Source organism: Pipistrellus kuhlii, unplaced genomic scaffold (assembly GCF_014108245.1).
Source record: "Pipistrellus kuhlii isolate mPipKuh1 unplaced genomic scaffold, mPipKuh1.p scaffold_m20_p_1, whole genome shotgun sequence".
Classification (NCBI taxonomy): Eukaryota; Metazoa; Chordata; class Mammalia; order Chiroptera; family Vespertilionidae; genus Pipistrellus; species Pipistrellus kuhlii.
In genome coordinates, this window is record NW_023425404.1 from 12,805,046 (window position 1) to 12,825,254 (window position 20,209).

Consider the following 20,209-nt stretch of genomic DNA (forward strand, 5'->3'; position numbering starts at 1 on the left):
CGTCTCTCAAGTCCATGTTTCTCTCTCTCTCTCTCTCTCTCTCTCTCTCTCTCTCTCTCTCTCTCTCTCTCTCTCTCTCTCTCTCTCTCCTCCCTCCCTTCCACTCTAGAAATCAATGAGAAAAATATCCCCTGGTGAGGATTAAAAAACAAAACAAAACAAGACACGAAGAGTCTCCTTATAAAAAGAGTACAATTTGTTGATAATCTACCCAGGATCTGGGGAGCAGGGGAGGTGGAACTGAACTGTGAAAGGAAGCAGATTAAGTGGGGACAGAGATGAAAGGGGAATGGGAAAGGCCCCAAGACTGAAGCATGCCAGAGCTGGGTTCATGTGTTCCCTGCTTTGCCAAGACTCTATAGGACTTAAGAACTCCTGTGGGGGGAAATATTGAGCTGCACAGAAAGATTTATCTTTCCTCCCTCCCTCCCTCTCTCCCTCTCTCCCTCCCTTCTTTTCTTCCTCCCAATCCTCACCTAAGTTATTTTTCCACTGAGTTTTAGAAAGAATGGAAGGGGAAACACTGATGTGAGAGACACACCGATTGATTGCCTCCGCCCGGGTCCCAACCAGGGCCAGGACCAGCCTGCACACATGGTCCATGCCCCTGACCAGTACTTACCCAGGACCCTTCACTTCACAGGCCGTCGTTCTTTCCACTGAGCCAAACTGGCTAGGGCTAAAGATTGATTTTTTTTTCTTTTTCTTTTCAATACTCTACCCACTGAGCAAAACCAGCCAGGGTGTAAAGATTTATTTTTCAAAGAATGATGAAGAAGCCCACTTTGTCAGCAACCAACGAAATTTCCAGAAGCTCAGCTCCCAAAGAAGGAAGCTTAGTAAATAACTGAACACACCCCTGACTGAGCCCCAAGGTTCTGTGAGCAGACACATGAATTCTAAAGCGGCGGCTGCCGAGTAACCAATGTAAACAGCTTGGAACATAGGAAACGAAGGCAGGCTTAACAGCAAAATCCTGCTTCCCTTGGAAGACTGTTGTGGGAGGCTATTTTGAAGGTAATTTCAACACGCTGCTGCTTTCCTGGTGTCTGAAAGGAGTTTACTGGCAGCTGACTGAGGAGAGACGGTCTGAAGCAGATGGAAAGGTTTGGGATTAGGTGTCAAAGGATCAGGATTGCTCACCAGTCCTGTGATCTGAGTCACGTTTCTGCTCTGGGCCGCAGTTTTGAAACTTGTAAGATAAGAGTAAGAACAGGTCTCCCCTGTGGCAGTTTCCACAGCGGACAGCAGTATAGTTGTGTGATTACATGGCTAAGAATGGGAATGAGAAGGCAGAGGGGGAAAAAGGAAGGAAAATTTCTGATGAGAAAAAGGCAGCAGGGAAAGGATTTAAAACAAGTCCCCTCTCCCGCTCTCCCTACCAGCCAAACTTCCTTCATATGCCCCACAGATACTTCTTTATTAAAAATTTCTTTATTGATTAAGATATCACATATTTGTCCTCAACCCCCCATTCCAATCCCCCAACCTCCCCACTCATGCCCCCATCCCCCTATTGTCCTTGACCACTGGTTAGGCTCATATGTGTGCACATAAATCCTTTGGTTGATCTCTCCCTTTTGTCCCCACCCTCCCTTTGAGGTCTAACAGTCTGACCCATCGCTCCTTATCTCTGGGTCTGTTCTTATTCATCAGTCTATGACAGATACCTCTTGGTGCTGTGATTTCTTTAATGTGTTGTAATTTCCCCACCCCCCATCTTGATGCAGAGGGTCCTTTAATAATATCTAGGATGGGTGGGAAGAGATCAACTTGAGAACTTGTATGCATATATATGCATCACCAATGGACACAGACAGTAGGCCTGGGTGTGGGTGGGATAGAAGGAATCAATGGAGTAAAAAGGGGGCATATGTAATACTGTCAACAATAAAGGTTAAAAATAAACAGCCAAGACCGGTTTGGCTCAATGGATAGAGCGTCGGCTTGGGGACTGAAGGGTCCCAGGTTCGATTCTGGTCAAGGGCATGTACCTTGGTTGTGGGCACATCCCCAGTAGGGGGTGTGCAAGAGGCAGCTGATCGATGACTCTCATCGATGTTTCTAACTCTCTATCTCCCTTCCTCTCTGTACAAAATCAATAAAAATATATTTTAAAAAAATAAAAAAATAAAAAACAAACACTATGAGAAGCTGACTGCCCTCTGGGTGCTACTTCAAAATTTGAGAATCTGTGGGTGGAGGTGAGATTGTATTACCTTTTTAAAGCTTTCAGACATGAACTGTGCTAAGGTTTATCTCTTTTTAATCTTTCCTTCTTTGGCAGTTTCTACTGCCTTAATAACAGAAGGAAGAAAGCAAAATGTTGCTCTTTTTACACATACTATTCAGTCCACTTCAACAATTTCTGCAGAATAACAGTGCCAGACCCAGGAGGTGAGGGTAGGGAACAGGGAAGGCGAAGAGAGAGTGGAACTAAATTTGGAACTTATGAGATATCACACATTTTGAGCCTGGATTCTTGTATCAGGTTTTAACTGAAGGCATGTATCAATAGTTTAACCCTCCTGAACCCACACCTGCCTGTCCACCCAAGTTCCTAAAAGTGTAGAGAGAACGCTGGGATTGCTGCCTACCAGAGTGCAGGGCCTCGTCTGCACTTATGCCAGGTTGGAATAACTGTAGGATGCCATTTATTCCACTCCGTATGCTGGCAATGCTCAAAGGCACCTGAGACCTGCCACTCTGCTTTGGGTTCTTACAGGCTGTTTGATGGGGGAGAGGACTGTGCCTCACAGTGTTGGTCCAGATAACATTTAAGTTTGGATAATATAAATATGGAGTCTCCAAACTCTATTCATAGGCATTTTCTTCCCTCTCTATGCTTCATCTTCTCCTCCTCCTCCTTTCCCTCCTCTTCTTCCTCTTCTCCCTCTTCCTTCTTCTTTAATTCTCACCGGAGGATATGTTCATTGATTTGAGAGAGAGAGAGAGAGAGAGAGAGAGAGAGAGAGAGAGAGATACTGATTGATTGTCTCCTGTATGCACTTTGACCAGCGATTGTACCCACAACCTTTTTGGTGTGCTAGACATTGGTCCAACCAGCTGAACCACCCAGATGGGGCTGTGCACCTTCTCTTTTAATTGTCTGCAGCTCAATACCACTAAACTGTTCCCTACGAGACCCTAGAGACTGGCCTTCTCAGGATAATAGTCCCAAGGCAACTTGGTTGGGAAGTGCAGAACCTGGCCTTCCAATTATCTTCTGACCAAATCCATCCAGGACAAGCCTCTTTGGATCAAACCTTATGACACTTTGTCCTGTCTCCATTCCTTTTCAAAATATATCTATCATGTGCTTTCTTCTTTTTATAAAATTACACTAGTGACCTGGTGCACGGATTCATAATTATTGAAAGGAAATTAATTAGAAGGTGGTCGGCAGGGTGGGACTGGGCAAGATGGGCCAGACATGCCCTGGAGCCAACCTTCCGCGGTCCCTCCCCGGCATCTGCAGAATAAGTGGGGTCCCTCTGGCAGGTGGGGGTCCCTCGGCCTGGCCTGCAGGGATCGGACTGAAATCGGCTATTTAACATCCCCAAAGTTTTGCTGTTATACATGGTGTGGAACGCACCAGATTCAGGGTGAACAGTGCCCCAGCAACAACATAACCCACAGCCGATGGTGAAATTGCATGGCCTCATGAGGAATTGGGCTCCCTCCTCTCTGGTTTTGGGGTGCATCACCAGAGAACTGCCACTGCCAAGTCACTGCAGTTTAGCAGCTCCTGCATTGAGTGTCTGCCCCCTGGTGGTCAGTACACATCATGGCGACTGGTCAGATGGTTGGACACTTAGCAGATTAGCCTTTTATATAGAGAGATGATAACTATTCTTTAACAATCCTATATAATAAAAGGCTAATACGGAAATTGTCCCCTTGGGAGTTTCACTGACAGGGAGTTTGACTGCTCGCTATGATGTGCACTGACCACCAGGGGGTGGCGTGAAACAAAGGAAAGTCCAGGCTGGCAGCCAGCAGCTGGCAGCTGGGGGAAGGAAGGCTCCAGGCAGCACTGATGGCCAGCAGGCCTAGGAACCCTACCTGTGCACAAATTTCATGCACCAGGCCTCTAGTTTATAATAATTAATAATGATAACATGGTATTCTTTCTGGAATGTTGGCATTGTTACCAAAGATTCTTTATGTCACAGGCTAATGGGCATATACTAGGGATAACCCCCAATCATTCCATATAGATCACATGTGTCAAACACAAGGCCCGCGGGCCAAATCCATCCCGCCAGGCCTTGCAATGTGGCCCGCACCGCGCTGTCATCACTGCACTCCGCTGCGTTTCCATCACAATGACAGTTTATGACTGTTCAGTAAACCATTCGGCCCGCGATTTAGGCTGGATTTTAGATTTTGGCCCTTTCTCTGATTGAGTTCGACACCCCTAATATAGATAGTCATCTTGGGGTGAAACCAGTCCACATCTTGTTTTTTATTTATTTTTTCACATCCTGCTTTTTAAGTGTTTAGGATCAAAATGCCCCCTGCCTTAGGAGCAAGTAATTGATATACTGATATGTTAAGAATTATAAAATATTCCACTAGGCACTACACAGGGCAGGAGAACACTAATATTGTTTTTATCTAACAGTTTATTTTTAACTACTAAAAGTAGGCACTATTTCAGGAAAATTATCACCTTGTGACCATCTCTACCCCTGCCCTAACTTTTTAAATAACGCTGATGGTCTTGATCTAGAATCTAGAAGGGTTCAGCAATTTGGAGAGGGGGCTGTGCATAGATTAAATAAGAGTCCATGACGAAAGATAATTTTGAAAGGCTTTGGGGTCAGAGTTCCTAGCTAAAGAAACTAAGTTTTCCTTGTCTCAAGACCCCTTGCTTTTTAGTAACACAAATTGTCCTTAGGCAAGGTGGAGATATACACTTCAAAGAGTAGGGTTTTGTACAGAAGCATTGTCAGATTGGGGAATTGCCTTCAGCTGTTCAGGTGTTTGGCCAACAGGAGGCAATAACATGTAGATTAAGATGCCCTGCACTGTCTGGCAGCAAACAATTTATATATCCTTTTCAGGTTTGGGGAAATACCATCCCAGCAAGTGATAATATATGTGGCTCAGCCCTTGTTGAATCCTCAAATTCCATCAACCTTTCGATGAAACTGGCTTCCAGCATTTACATACTTAAAAATACTAGGGCCATGTTGCCTTCATGGTTGTGAAGAGATAGAACAACCAAATTCCATCTTATGTGCAAAAAATTCTAAAGCGATAGCATATCAATCATGTGGGACTTAATTTGAGTGAGGTTATCAATTTTGACCTAGTGACATCTAGATGAAAGCTAGCCCTTAACAACAACAAAAAAAATCCACTGAGAGATGAGATTTAATACACAAGCCAGTGGGATAAATCAAGCCCTAAGGAGAGAAGGTACTGTGGTGAGTGTTATAAAGGAAAGAGAAATGAGTCAGATCTGAGCTAAAGGACACCTTGTACACAGGGCAAACAAGGCAGGATAATTGTGTCATTGTACATGAGGCCTACCTGCCCCCAGGGAATGGCAAGGCCAGCACAGTGAGTGGAGCTTGAACCAAGGCCAGTGTTGCCCAGAGGTTAAGTTCTCTGGAGCTGGAAAATGGCAGCTGGTTTGAAGCATCACTGCTCTACTTAAGACCTGTGTAATCTGAAATAACTACCTACCTCTCTGAGGAAATGAAGACTATAATATCTTCCCTGTGTAAAGCCCTTAGCAAAGTATTCCCTAATTATAAATTATCATGATTAGTCCAAGTAAGTGCTTCAGAAGGAAAATTTTTTTCAAAGCATTAAACTCAGGCAGTGGTTATCTATAGTGTTTTCCATGCTAGCTAAAACCAGTACTTAAGGAAGAGCTAAGGTGGTTTATACAGCCGAAACTGGTTTGGCTCAGTGGATAGAGCATCGGCCTGGGGACTGAAAGGTCCCAGGTTCGATTCCGGTCAAGGGCATGTACCTTGGTTGTGGGCACATCCCCAATAGGGGGTGTGCAGGAGGCAGCTGATCAATGATTCTCTCTCATCGATGTTTCTAACTCTCTCTCTCTTCCTCTCTGTAAAAAATCAATAAAAATATATTAATAAATAAATAAATAAAGTGGTTTATACACTTGACAAAATATTTTGCAGCTATTAGAAATTCTAACAATGATGACCATGAAACAATATGAAAAAGTACCAGGTGATTTTGAAGGCTAGCAGAAAGAGGGCAATAGAGAGCCATATATTTAATAATGTGAAGTGTCACAGTATTAAAATTTAAAACAACTGGCATGGACTAGAAATAATTTATACATTTTTGTATGACATGGAGGCCCAGATAGGTCAAGGAGGTTATGGAGCAGGCAGAAATTTGAGCTGAGAAAATAGATAGAATTTGTGTTAAATACGGAAGAAAGGATATCTATATATATAAAAGGCTAAGTGACTGACCATACGTCTGTTCGGCCATCCACTACTGGCCAGTATATATGACATGCCCCTGGCAATCTATATATATAAAAGGCTATATGCTATGTGTCCATCTGCGTAATAATGTCATTTAGCAACACCCGACTTCCTCTCCCTTGTGACTAGTGACTAGCCTCCTTGCAGTTTCTCCAGTCCAGGAACACGACTTGCTTTCTAGCCAGGTAGAAACATTTTACACTAACTAAATGTCTATGATGTGTTTTCCTGGGCCTCATCTCAATTGATCCTCACAGAAGTCCTGGAGTAGGTAGATAGGAGACTTGGTGGAATCCTATTTTCTTTTCATTAGCCGGAAAATGGAGAATTAGAAAGCTTAGAAACTTGACCTGACTGAGAAGTAAGAAATGGTGGAACTTGAAAATTATTTCAGGTTTTCTTATTGCGCAGAATATAGTTAAACACTTCTGCAGTTAAATAGTTTATCTGCTGTTCTCCCTGTGTGGCCTACAATAATAATCTGCTTCGTGTTGTTATTTACTGCTGTGTTGCTGACAATTACCTGAAAGAGAAGTTGGGGTGCTTCACTGGGCTGGAAGAAGTTTGGCTAAATCAGAAAGCAGGTCTCTTGCTGAAACCGGTTTGGATCAGGGAATAGAGCGTCGGCTTGTGGACTCAAAGGTCCCAGGTTCAATTCCGGTCAAGGGCATGTAACTTGGTTGTGGGCACATCCCCAGTAGGTGGTATGCAAGAGGCAGCTGATTGATGTTTCTCTCTCATCAATGTTTCTAACTATTTATCCTAAGGTGACCAGATGTCCCGCTTTTGGCGGGACAGTCCCAATTTTTAACAATTCTTTCCAAAAATCAGGACTGTTTTAAAACGCCGAGAGACGTAGGACAAATTGTTAAAAATTAGGACTGTCCAGCCAAAAGCAGAACGTCTGGTCACCTTAATCTATTCTTCTCTCTTCCTCTCTGGAAAAAAATCAATAAAATATATATTAAAAAAAAATAAGAGAAAGCAGGTCTAACTAAGCAAGTGTATTTTCTCTCTCTATATAAAATGTTAAGTTGACTCACACATGTGTGATACATAGAAAGCTCTCACTGGTGCCAATAGCATGCATGTGTTTCGACCTGTCATTGTTGATCGTGAATTTGGTTGACACTTCTATTGTAGAGAAAGGGTGAATAGCAATATTAAAATATTTCTTCTAATTTCCTTTTAATGTGCATGATCCGTGTACTGGGCCACTAGTCTATCTATATAAAAGGCTGTTAACCACCATTCATCCGTTTGACCATCCAGCCATCTGGTAGATATAACATGCACTGGCAATTTAAAAATAAACCTTGACTCACGCATGTGTAATATGTATAAAGCTCTCACTGGCACCAATCTAGACAGAGTAGGAATATTCCTACCTGAACCCATTTTTGGACATGGTCAGTTATATGTTGCTTTCTCTCGAGTTCAAAGAGCATATGACATTAGAGTTAAAGTTGTAAATACTTCATCACAAGGGAAATTAGTCAAGCACTCTGAAAGTGTTTTTACTCTTAATGTGGTACACAGGGAGCTATTAGAATAAGTTAATCAATTTATCAATCATTATTTTTATCAATATTGTTTTTATATCATCTCTTTGCTGTTGTTATATCATGTTATTATTGCTTATTAATCAATTTATATATTTTTATATACATTTTACTAATTTCCTTTCACCTCTGCCACTTCTATTATAGGAAAAGGGCAAATAGCAATATTAAAATATTTCTTCTAATTAATTTCCTTTTAATGTGCCTGAATCTGTGCTCTGGGCCACTAGTTTCATACAGAAGGCACAGACGGAAGCTCCACTATGTGAAGGGAGGAATAGCTGGAGGAGAGCTAGGAGATGCCAGAGGCTACAAGTCAGGACAAGATCATTAACGGGCGATTGCACGCATGGAGAACTCCGAGTGCCAGGTTGAGTTGTCTGAACATTATGCTCTAAGCCTTTGAACAGAGAGAAAGCAGGTCTGAGGAGAAACTGGAAGCATGGAATACTGTTGAGAAGCAGGGTCACTGCTTCTGCTAAGAAGATGGGGGCGCTGAGTTTTGGGTTCAAGTGTGAGATTGGAAGCAAGGGTCTGATGCCAGGAGTACTTAGAATGTTGTACCTTTTCTTTCTCTCATCCTTCTAATTCACACGACTTTCCCTCCTCCCATCTATCTCCCAAGTTCTTCTCTTTCTGTATTGCTGTGGGTTACCTATGTCTATGACCTGGAGCCCTCCTCACCAGGTCCTCTCATCCCTTCCGCAGGTCACGCCTCCAGGCCCTGCCTCTGGACCAGGCGGTGCGGGGCAGGCAGCATTTGCTGGGAAACAATGGCCAGGAACCAACAGGAAAAGACCTTTCTTCTTCAAGCTCTCCACCAGTCGCCCCCCCTACAGCTGGGACGGGACGTGCCTTTCTCCCATGGGAAACCGAGAGGCCAGGAGGAGTGCGCCTCCCTCTGCAGCGTGCCTCCCGCCTTCCACTTCAGCCCGCAGCACTGCGCAGACCTCAAGAACCAGTATTTTAGAAAGGCGGCTTCCCACCTCACCTTCTCTCAGGAGGTGGTGTGGCAGCGAGGGCTAGCCAGCGTCCCTTACAACCAGTACAACTTCGATCACCTCTACCGCGCAGGCGGCATCGTCCAGCCTCCCCCCGTCAGGAAGGCCCGGCCTGAGAAACCTGTCAGGCTCAGCTTCTGGGATTCTTCAAGTCCCTCAGCAAGGGTGACATCCCCGGCTGAGAAACCAAGAAGCCCCACCTTCTTTAGGAAGAAGAAAAAGAAGTCGGTGAGCGCAGGCCGGGAGAAGTCTTGCTTGCCCATTCCTCATCCCTGTCAGGAGCCAGAGCTCCTGAGCCTGCCGCCTACGCCAGACCTGAACCTGGAGAGGGAGACCTGGCTCCCGCCCCACGAGAAGGAGGCCAGGGCCTGGGAGGCCATCGTGCTGGGGAAACTGAACAAGCGCACGGCCCGGTGGATCCAGAACAAGCGTCCCCTGAGGCCCGGGATGTCCCCCAACAAGTGGCAGAGCTTCCTGCGCCACCAGTACGACTGGAGCCACATCCGGGACGAGCTCAGCTCCGCCAGCGACCTGGAGCTCTTGAGAGAACTGGAGGAAGCGGAGATGGCAGACTTCGAGGAGCCGAGGGTCAGCCTGCCCACCGAGGTGAAGAAGGAGCCAGAGATGCTGCTTCCCGTTTATTACAGGTAGACCGGCCGGGCCCCGGACCCGCCTTGAAGAATCCCGGGCTTCCCCTCACGGGATCCTGGGTGGGCTTACCCTCTCCCACCAACCTCTTGTGACTTCCCCGCCAGCCTGCTCTGTAGATCTGCACACCGTCAGCGTTTCAGCCTCAGCACTGCCCACATTCTAGGTTGCAGGGGGTGGGCGGCCCTGTGTATTGTGAGATGTGTAACGGCATTCCTGTGGATGCCACCACTGGTAACTCTCCAACGATGTCTCCAGACATGGACCCGTGGGACAAAACTGCTCCCCGTTGAGAACCGGTGCCGTTATAGGGATCGGCTCTCAGCCTTTTCCTTTCTGCTGATCCAGTTACTACCCAGGCGCTCCCGGAAACGCATGCACGGGGAGCGTGAGGAAGGCAGAGCCCTCCTGGCTCTGAGGTTTGGTCCTGCCTTACCCTGAATGAGAGGCCAGCATGTCACGGACTCAAACACTGGCTGGCCGCGGGGCAGAGAAGTAAACAGCCGGAGCGGAGAGGGTCACGTGCCTGTCTCTCCTTCTCATGGATAGCCAGAGGGAAGGCTGGAGCTATTCTAAGAGCTCCGATTCCCAAAAGCGAACCAAACATAAGCGGGAGCCCATTTATGTATTCGTGCGTTAGTGAAATATAAGTTGCATCCCCACTACTTTACTTTGCAAAGTGCTGGGAGTGCAATGTCAGTGGGATAGACATGAACCTGTCTTTTAAGGTGCTTACAGCCTGTCCAGCGGACAGTAAGTAACCACCCCTATTGATAATAAAGTGGGCAGCTGAAGGAGGTGGGTTTCCTTCCCCAAGTCCCTGTGACCGCGAAGGGCACCCACACTGAGGAAGGGTAATGCTGGCAGGATGGGCAGTGATGGTGCTTTCCAGTGGCTGCAGAAGGAGTGGCTCCACCAGCGAAGGGGGAAGGTGGCTGCAGGCAGGCCCTTCTGGCAGCTCCATATTCAATTGGCCCCTCGGGGCCGAGGCCAATAGTTAAATAAAGGCGTTCTTTATTTTATTTTAAAAAATATATATTTTACTGATTTTTTTACAGAGAGGAAGGGAGAGGGATAGAGAGTTAGAAACATCAATGAGAGAGAAACATTGATCAGCTGCTTCCTGCACACCCCCTATTGGGGATGTGCCTGCAACCAAGGTACATGCCCTTGACCGGAATCGTACCTGGGACCTTTCAGTCCGCAGACTGACGCTCTATCCACTGAGCCAAACCGGTTTCGGCTGTTACATGGATTTTTGAAGCTGGGAGTTGGAATAGGAACCTGCTCCGTCTACTCTGAGCATCGATCTGGTATTGCAGTACCTCCGGGAATGGTAAACAAACAAACAAAAAATGCTCATGTGTGTGTGCTTTGAGCTTAAAAAGGAAAGAGAGCCTGGCAGGTGTACTCAATGGTTTGAGTGTCATCTCATGCACCAAGAGGTTATGGTTTGCTTCCCAGTCAGGGCACATTCCTGGGTTGCAGGCTCGATCCCCAGTAGGGGGCGAGCAGATGGCAGCCAATCGATGTTCCTATCTCTCTTTTCCTCTCCCTTCCTCTCTCTCTCTCTCTAAAAATCAATAGAAACTTTTTCCCCCTTTTAATTTCAGAGAGGAAGGGAGAGGAAGAGAGAGATAGAAATATCAATGATGAGAATCATTGATCGGCTACCTCCGCACGGCCCCCATTGGGGAGTTGGGGATCATGTCCTAGAATCGAACCACAGGCCGACACTCTATCCACTGAGCCACATCAGGCAGGCCAGAAACATATTATAAAAAAAAAAAAATAGGAAAGAGAGTGAGCTGTGGATCTGATAGAAAGGAGGAAGTCCATCTCCTACCTTTCCCCTCCTTTTCTCCTTCCCTCTCTCACTCCTGCCAGATTGCCTAATTATTCGCCTCAAGAGCAAGGTGTTGAAACAACGTCTGACAACAAGACCGCCGAGTACATCAATGAAGAGAAGATCATCTGCCAGTCCCCAACACAGAGCTACATCCGGCAGGTGACTCTCCGAGCTGGGAAGCATGCTTACTCCACCGACAACACCTTTGCACAGGAGATTTACTTTGGTAATGGAGCCGGGCCCTTTGGCGGGGGCTGAGGAGGCCTGGAGATGGGAGGAAGCTGGGGGGTGACAGTCATGGGTGCAGATGAGGTCCTGGATGACCCTGGTGTTCCTGGTAACATCTGCATAACATTCCCTGGTCACTCTCATACGAGCTATTTGCGTGTGGGCTTTTGTTGTTTGTTTGTTTTTGTTTTTTGTTTTGTTTTTGTGAGGGGTGTGTGGGGAGAGGAAGGGGAGATGTCCAGACAAGCAGCTAGCCAAGGTCTTCCCTGAGAAAATGGTCCTCCCTCTTCCTCCTTTCTCTAGCTCTCTAAGGAGGCCGTGGAGGGTGGGATTGTAAAGCAAGCAAGGTTTGGCTTTGGGAACAATCTACCTCTTCTCTGTACATCCCTCTCCCTCCTCTCACTGTGAGACATTCCCCCACTGAGGTGCTATATTGGAGAAAAAAATATATCACAGGCTTTGGAGTCAGGCAGATCCGAGGTTAAGTCCTGAATTAATCCTTTCCTCCTAACCTTCAGCAAATGATATAATCTCTCTGAGCCTTATGTGCCTCATGTGTAAAACAACATTAACAAAAATGCACTTCATGTAATCCGTAGACAGGAAAGCATTTTGTAATGCTCCTTGCCCAATGCCCAGCCAAGCTGTTCATCCTTTCCTACTCCCATCTTGTTCCTCAATTGCTATAGACTCAACGCATTCCTAAAGTGCTTAAGAAAAAGCATTCATGACCAAGAAGAGATGACGTAGGTGGCCCTTCATCAGCATCTAGCTTTTCCTAGTGAGACAGGCTCCGCCTTCCTTCCAGGCCTCACCGCTGAGCATGGCAGCCAGGCGTCCCTGGGGCTTGGGGGAGGGTAAGACGAAATTGGATCTGGTCCAGGTGACTAAAGCCCAGAAGGGTGAGAAGGGAGGTGCTGGGGACTCATTATTTCTTTTTTGTTTTTTGCCCCCTCTGTGTATTTGACTCATCATTTCTTTATCTGTTCATAGATAAAGTCCAGATCGTCCACAAGATTGGTGCACAGAGAGACCTAATTTTCCTGGAGAACCTCAACCGGTACCAGAAGCAGCTAACCAAGGTCTTCCCTGAAACCCCAGAAAGGTGGTCTTCCCAGCCAGTTCCTGAAGCACGTAAGCAGGAAGCTGGTGATGGGCATAAAGATGGCAGTGTGGCCATTTCCTTTCTTTTTAAACTTCTCACCAAGGATATGTTTTTATTGATCTGAGAGAGAGAGAGAGAGAGAGAGAGAGAGAGAGAGAGAGAGAAAGAGAGACATTAATGGGTTGCTCCTTTCCCCCCAACTCCCTGTTTGTGTCCCACCCAGGGTTTGAGCCTGGCGTAGGGGACAATGCTCCAAACAACTGAGCCACACTGCCTCAGGCACCGTTTCTTTAAGATCCCTGTTTCAAAGGGCAGGGCACCACCAGCATCGAGGAGAGTCTCTTCCTACCAACTAAAAACCATCTCCCTGCCCTGGCCATTGGCTGGGCATCACCATCCCCGCCCGGAAGGGATGACGGTTAGATTCTCGGTCAGGGCGCATGCCCAGCCGATCAATTCGCTTTCACATTGATGTTTCTCTCTTTCTCTCAATAAAAAAATCTTTTCTTAAAAATCTTCTCATAAATAGTAACTATAGCTCGGAAGAGGTTTTGTGAAGCATCCATTCAGTTGAAGTAAAAATAAAACTTAGGTGTAATGAGTGCCAGTAATTAACAATAAGGCAGATCCCATCTTAATGTTTCCAGGGCATGCTTATCAGACCCCTGATTGAGTACTCTGCTCTTTTCCGTTGGGCTGGCTCTACCCTCCCACTCCATTCTCAGGCCAATACCTGCCTCTCAGGCCATAGCATCATCCTCTACCAGTACATCATTCTTGATTACGTAAGACAGATAAGGGAAGGAAAAGAGCCAGGAAATGAGCTAACAAAACAAAAAGTGCCCACCCCCCTAGAGACTATGTATCCATTTCCCATGATTCTTTTCTTTGCAGAGTCACGGTTGAGGTGGTCCCCTCATGTGCAGAAACTAGTAGCACCAGTGACCCGTTCTTTTTCCCACCAGCCCCTAAACCTCTGTCTCTAGTGCTGCCTGGCTAGCTATCAGTCATTAGAGTAGAGATGCTACTGATGGTGGTATGCATAGCTTCCCCAATACCCACACCCCCTCCTTCCTTGTTGAGGAGCACTATTATAAAGCAGTGAAGAAAGCACCCCTGCAGAGCCTTGGGTTAGATTTTGGCAAGTCACCTTTGGAGTTTTAGTTGCTTCTTTAAAGTTAAGACACTAGCTCTAGCCAGTTTGGCTCAGTGGATAGAGCGTCAGCCTACGGACTGAAGGGTCCCAGGTTCCATTCTGATCAAGGGCACATGCCCAGGTTGCGGGCTGAATCCCCGGTGAGGGTGTGCAGAAGGCAGCCGATCAATGATTCTCATCATTGATGTTTCTATCTTTCTCTCCCTCTTCTTTCTTCTTTGAAATGAATAAAAATATATTTAAAAAATAAAAATAAAATAAAACTTCTCTTAAAAAAAAATAAAAATAAAACTGAGACACTAGCCCTAGCCAGTTTGGCTCAGTGGATAGAGTGTCAGCCTATGGACTGAAGGGTCCCAGGTTTAATTCTGGTCAAGGGCACATGCTGGGGTTATGGGCTCAATTCCCAGAAGGGGACATGCAGAGGCAGCCAATCAGTGATTCTCGTCATTGATGTTTCTATCTTTCTATCTCTCTCTCCCCTCTTTTCCTCTCTGATATATATATATATATATATATATATATATATATATATATATGTATATGTATATGTATGTGTATGTGTATGTGTATGTGTATGTGTATATGTATATGTATATGTATATGTATGTATGTATATACTGAGCCACTAATAATTCCTATAGCCAGGCACTTCTGTGATACTTTTTGATTCTTAGGTGACTGTGAATATGTTTTATAAACCATTAAGTGCTGTACAAACTCAAGGCACTATTGTTAGTATACTACCTTCCCCACAAGCCAGCTCTGTTCTGCATGTCCTCTGCTCTGAGAAAAGGCAGACACACAGAGACTAAGTTGATCAGTGGTTGCTGAGTGATAGTTGCACAACTCTGCAAATATATTAAAATAACACTGAATTATATATACTTTAAGAGGATGGAATTTACAGGATGTAAATTCTACCTTAATGAAGCTATTATTATCATTACTTTAAAATATATTTTATTGATTTTTTTACAGAGAGGAAGGGAGAGGGTTAGAGAGTTAGAAACATCAATGAGCTAAAACCAGTTTGGCTCAGTGGATAGAGCGTCAGTCAGCCTGTGGACTGAAAGGTCCCAGGTTCGATTCAGGTCAAGGGCATGCTCCTTGGTTGCGGGCACATCCCCAGTAGGGGGTGTGCAGGAGGCAGCTGGTCGATGTTTCTCGCTCTCTATCCCTCTCCCTTCCTCTCTGTAAAAAAATCAATAAAATATATTAAAAAAAAAAAAAAAGAAAGAAAAGAAAAGAAAGAAAGAAACATTGATGAGAGAAACATCAATCAGCTGCCTCCTGCACACTGCACACGCCCCACTAGGGATGTGCCCACAACCAAGGTACATGGTCTTGATCGGAATCGAACCTGGGACCCTTCAGTCCACAGGCTGACACTCTATCCACTGAGCCAAAACGGTTAGGGCTTATTATTATTATTTTTTTATTCCTCTGAGGATCCTGCTGCATTCACAGAAACTTCACAACCTATCTCGCTTGCTTCTTAGCCACCTTATCCCCAACAGAGCTGGATACCCACCTTTCCCCTCAGAACACAGAACATTTAAATGAGCTGATGCTGTAGGTTTTTGACATCAAATCTCTTTTTAAAACAGTATTTGAAATTGATCTGAGGAAAGTAAAGTCAGAATAGTAATTATATATATATATATATATATATATATATATATATATATCTTCTTACAACTATTTTATTCACCATCTCATCTCAGGAAATACTGGATATGAAATAACCTGAAAGTAATAGAAAACTTCCTGAGGTTAGATGTGTGTAGATTCCCCCCTTTTCCCCCTTTTGATTGAATTGAAAACTTAGATGGTGATTCCCTTAAAATGATTAAAATTCTTAAGATATAAACTGTACAACCCTAGCCGGTTTGCTCAGTGGATACAGAATTGGCCTCAGGACTGAAGGGTACCAGGTTCGATTCAGGTCAAGGCCACATGCCTGGGTGGCGGGCTGGATTCCCAGTAGGGGGTGTGCAGGAGGCAGCTGATCAGGTGATTCTCTCATTATTGCTATTTCTATCCCCCCCCTCCCTTCCCTTCCTCTTTGAAATCAATAAACATATCTATAATAATAAAAGCATAATATGCTGATTAGACCAGACAGCTGAACGATTTTCTGGACATCCTTCTGGATGAAGCCGGGCCTGTGAGGGCTGAGGCAGCCACCATGGCTGTGAGGGCCAAGCCCTTTGCACGAGTTTTATGCATTGGGCCTCTAGTATTTTTAAAAAAAGAAAGAAAGTAAGTATACAGTGGACCGAAAACTCTCTTAGTGTGCCTAGATCATCATGGTTCCTGTATAGCAAGCACAGGTTTACAGTACACGTCACAAAGGCACCATCTGTTTCTGCCAACTAGGTGTACTGCGCCTTTTCTCCCATAGACAATCAGAGGGTTGTTTCCGTGTATGTTCCCTTTAGGTCACTTCGGAGGCGGAAGGTGGCTAGTGGGTGTATTTCTACCTGCCTAGAACTCAAGGGCTGGCAGTAAAATAAATGTTGGTAGTTGTACATGTTTATTCTCTTAGAGTTTACCTGGCAGAGATTTAAGACTTTCTGACCACATCGGTTTTAACTCCCTGGGCAGGGGCATACAGGAGGACCAGCTACTCACTTCCAGGAAAAGGATTTTAAGAAGGCTGAGAGAAGTGGGGGTATGTCATGTGGCCAAGGATCTATTCCCTGGGAGCTGACCTGTCTGGAGCTGGTTCTGTGGCTTCTGGCTGAGCACATCCTACACTGCAAAGGAAGGAAGCCCTGAACTCAGGGTGACTGAGTTCCCCCAGCGTGATCAGCTGGGTGAGCGCCATTTTTAGGGTGTGGCCTATATGAGCATCTGAGCTAAACTGCCCTGGAGTCTCACAGGTCTCTTTTTACATTAGAAGAAAGAAGTGGCATTGCCCTCCTTACTCAAAGAAAAGAATTGATTCGGAGCACATCTAAACACGTTGGAGTTGGAATGAACTCTGGAAAAACAGAAACTGCTGACAGTGACAGATTAGAACATGAAACTGAGAAGCAATGTGGCAAATAATGAAATTAGTAGTCTGGAAAGGTTTTGTTTTCTTTTTAAAATATATTTTTATTGATTTCAGAGAGAAAGGGAGAGGGAGAGATAGAAACATCAATAATGAGAGAGAATCATTGGTTGGCTGCCTCCTGCTCACCCTGACTGGGGATCGAGCCTGCAATCCAGATATGTGCTCTGACTTGGAATCAAACCGTGATCTCTTGGTTCATAGGTTGATGCTCAACCACTGAGCTACGTTGGCCGGGCCAGAAATGTTTTTATCTGTTTTGCCTTCTTCTCTACACTACTACTCCTCTGAGAAAGACGCTTTCTGAATCTCATATCAGGGATCACGTTAAGTCTAGAAAAATATAACAGCTATAACTATTTTTATATATCAACTATACTTATATAATACTAGAGGCCCGGTGCACAAAATTCATGCACTCAGGGCGGGTGGGGGATATCCCTGAGCCCAGCTTGGGCCCTCTCTCAGTCCGGGAGCTCTTGGGGGATGTCCGACTACTGGGGGGAAGGCCTAAGCCGTCAGTCGGACATCCTTAGCACTGCCAAGGAAGTGGGAGAGGCTCCTGCCACCACTACTGCCCTCGCCAGTTGTGAGCCTGGCTTCTGGCTGAGCAGTGCCTGCATTGAGCGCCTGCCCCCTGGTGGTCAGTGCACATCATAGCAACTGGTTATTCCACCATTTGGTCAATTTGCATATTAGCCTTTTATTATATAGGATTTTCTTCTGTTCTCAAAGTTCCAACTGTTATTTGTCATAATTAGGAAAAATTCTGAGATGCCAAAATCTTGAAAGTGTAGCAGCTTGCAGGACCATTCTTACTCCCAAATTAAAAGCATTAAAAAGAACACTTAGCCAAAACTGGTTTGGCTCAGTGGATCGAGCATCAGCCTGCGGACTGGAAAGTCCCAAGTTTGATTCCAGTCAAGGGCATGTACCTTGGTTGTGAGCACATCCCCGGTAGGGGGTGTGCAAGCGGCAGCTGAGCTATGATTCTTTCTCATCGATGTTTCTAACTCTCTCTCCCTTCCTCTCTGTAAAAAATCAATAAAAAATATTTTTTAAAAAAGAACACTTAAACTAGAAATTAATGGCCCATTATACTCTAAATTGTAATATATCAAATATCGAATTTTAGGAACAAAGCCTTTTATATCTATAATTATAAAATCCCAGTGGCCCTAATGTCATAACGACCAAAGACCGGCGTGGGTCGGTGGGCGGCGAGGAGCGTGCAGGTGGGCGGAGCTGCGCACAGCGAGGCGCAGGCGGGTCGGCAGGGCTGTAATCGCTGCGGGTGGGCGGGCATGCACAGGTAGGCAGGCCCTGCAATTTTGTGCTCTGGGCTTGTATTATAAACATATGTATGTGCCTAAAGATTTATTAGACTTACAGAAAGGTTTGTAAATAGCTCAGTTTTCCTCCCCCACCAGCGTGGCTTTCTCACGTCTGCAGTCACAGCTCCCCGTGGGATTTGCACTCAGTTCCCTTTATCTAACCACAAGGACGTTTGCTCTTGAGGATATTGTTTTGCCTTGGTCTCAGTCAGGAGTAGGAGTGAGATGCTGCTGGAACACAGGGCCGAGGGCAGCACCTCACACTGGCACCCTGCACAGCTTGTAGGCCCGTGAAAGGAGCCCCACGCTGGGCCGCTTTGCCCACCCCGGCCAAGGATCTGCTGATGCAGAGGGGTGAGGACGTGACCAGTAAGACCAAGAAAATGAAGGTGCAGGCGGACTCCCTGAAGGAGGATGTGCCCTGGAAACTGCTGGTCCTGCGGAGGATGCTGCAGGAATGGAGGACCGCCTGGGCTCTGAGTGAGTGGACGGGGCGGGGACATGAAGAGGTGTCAGTATGCATTTGTGGGGGAGGAGGCTCTCACCTTGGACTCGTGTTCCTCAGACTTTGAAAATCCATCCTCTTGTAAAACATAAAAGTCTGGTTGTCTCATCAAGGTTAGACTAGACAAGATCCTTTCACACAATGCTAGCTGGCATGTGAATACCTTTGCATGGGTGGGTTGTACTTCAGTAATCTGTGGAAACTCACTATGATGAGAACTCTTGGCAGGCAGGGACCCTAACTTACTGACCCCTGAAACGTTGTGTTCAATACATACTACGTGAAGGGGGGTTGAAACACGCTGTCCAAGAAATGGACATGTAACGGTCAAAAACCCCCAAGAAACCCTTATAGCTATTTTATTCACACGGTAGTTGTCTGTGGTATAAACCACCCCCTCCAAAACTCATTCGTGGAGTTGGGGTTATCCTATATCTACTTTGCCCTCAGAGATATGGGAGCAGAAGTCTGAGTGCCTGGTGCAGAGCAAGCGCCTAGCAAGGACTTGTTGAAAGCTATAAGATTTGAGGACGCAAGGGCTGCTGTCTTTCAGAACCTGAGAAACTAATTTAGCTAGGGCAGGAAGAAGAGAGGTGCTCCATTTCGTAAACCGGATCAGATAAGCATAAAAGAGTTGTAAAGAGATGATGCTAAGTAAAAGCCATTTGGCAGCACATATACTAAAAAAGGGAGCAACCACAGATGGTGGGAGCACTGAGATCAAAGCTTGATACCAACAAAGAGAGCCATTAGCAATCACATGAGAATGACCTTGAAAGCCAGACGGAGGAGCCCTCAAAGGCAAGGAAACCTCATGATTCCATGCCAGGCATTTTGCTCAACGTTGTCTAGTTAACTCAGGTACTATTCAGCCACTCAGCGTGGTAGATCCCAGTATCATTCCCATTTCACAGATGGAAAATCTCAGGCTCAGACAGGTTACGTAACGTATCCAAGGTCACACAGCTAATAACTGTGATTCCAAAACAGGTATGTCTGATAACAAAGTGCCCTTAACCGCCATGTTTTATTGCCCCTTTTATTTTCCAGACGGTTAACAATGAAGCTGTTTAAGCAGAGAGAGACAGGCTATAGGATGAGATTGGGGGTGGGGGGAAGGTGTTTGGGACTGAACCAGAGAGTGTATGGATCCTCAGAGAAATAACTTCCCTAAGGATCCCATCCCTGAGGCCCTTTATTTTTCTGTGCTAGTGTTTTGCTTGAATTGTCCTGGGGGAGGGGGAGAGAGCGAGGGGGGAGAGGGCTTCTTGTCACCCGCCT

The 20,209-nt window shown here is 45.7% G+C and overlaps 1 protein-coding gene across 1 annotated transcript in view; it reads left to right on the forward strand.

The window, feature by feature from the left end:
* The window catches only part of HEATR4 (HEAT repeat containing 4), a 51,029-nt gene that overhangs the window by 1,292 nt on the left and 29,528 nt on the right, over positions 1-20,209 (forward strand). Inside the window, exons 2-5 of the mRNA XM_045578863.1 lie at positions 8,750-9,689; positions 11,578-11,765; positions 12,761-12,901; positions 18,703-18,903. Coding sequence (XP_045434819.1) covers positions 8,815-9,689; positions 11,578-11,765; positions 12,761-12,901; positions 18,703-18,903 — 1,405 coding nt within the window. The 5' untranslated portion in view covers positions 8,750-8,814. The remainder of the gene's footprint in view (positions 1-8,749; positions 9,690-11,577; positions 11,766-12,760; positions 12,902-18,702; positions 18,904-20,209) is intronic.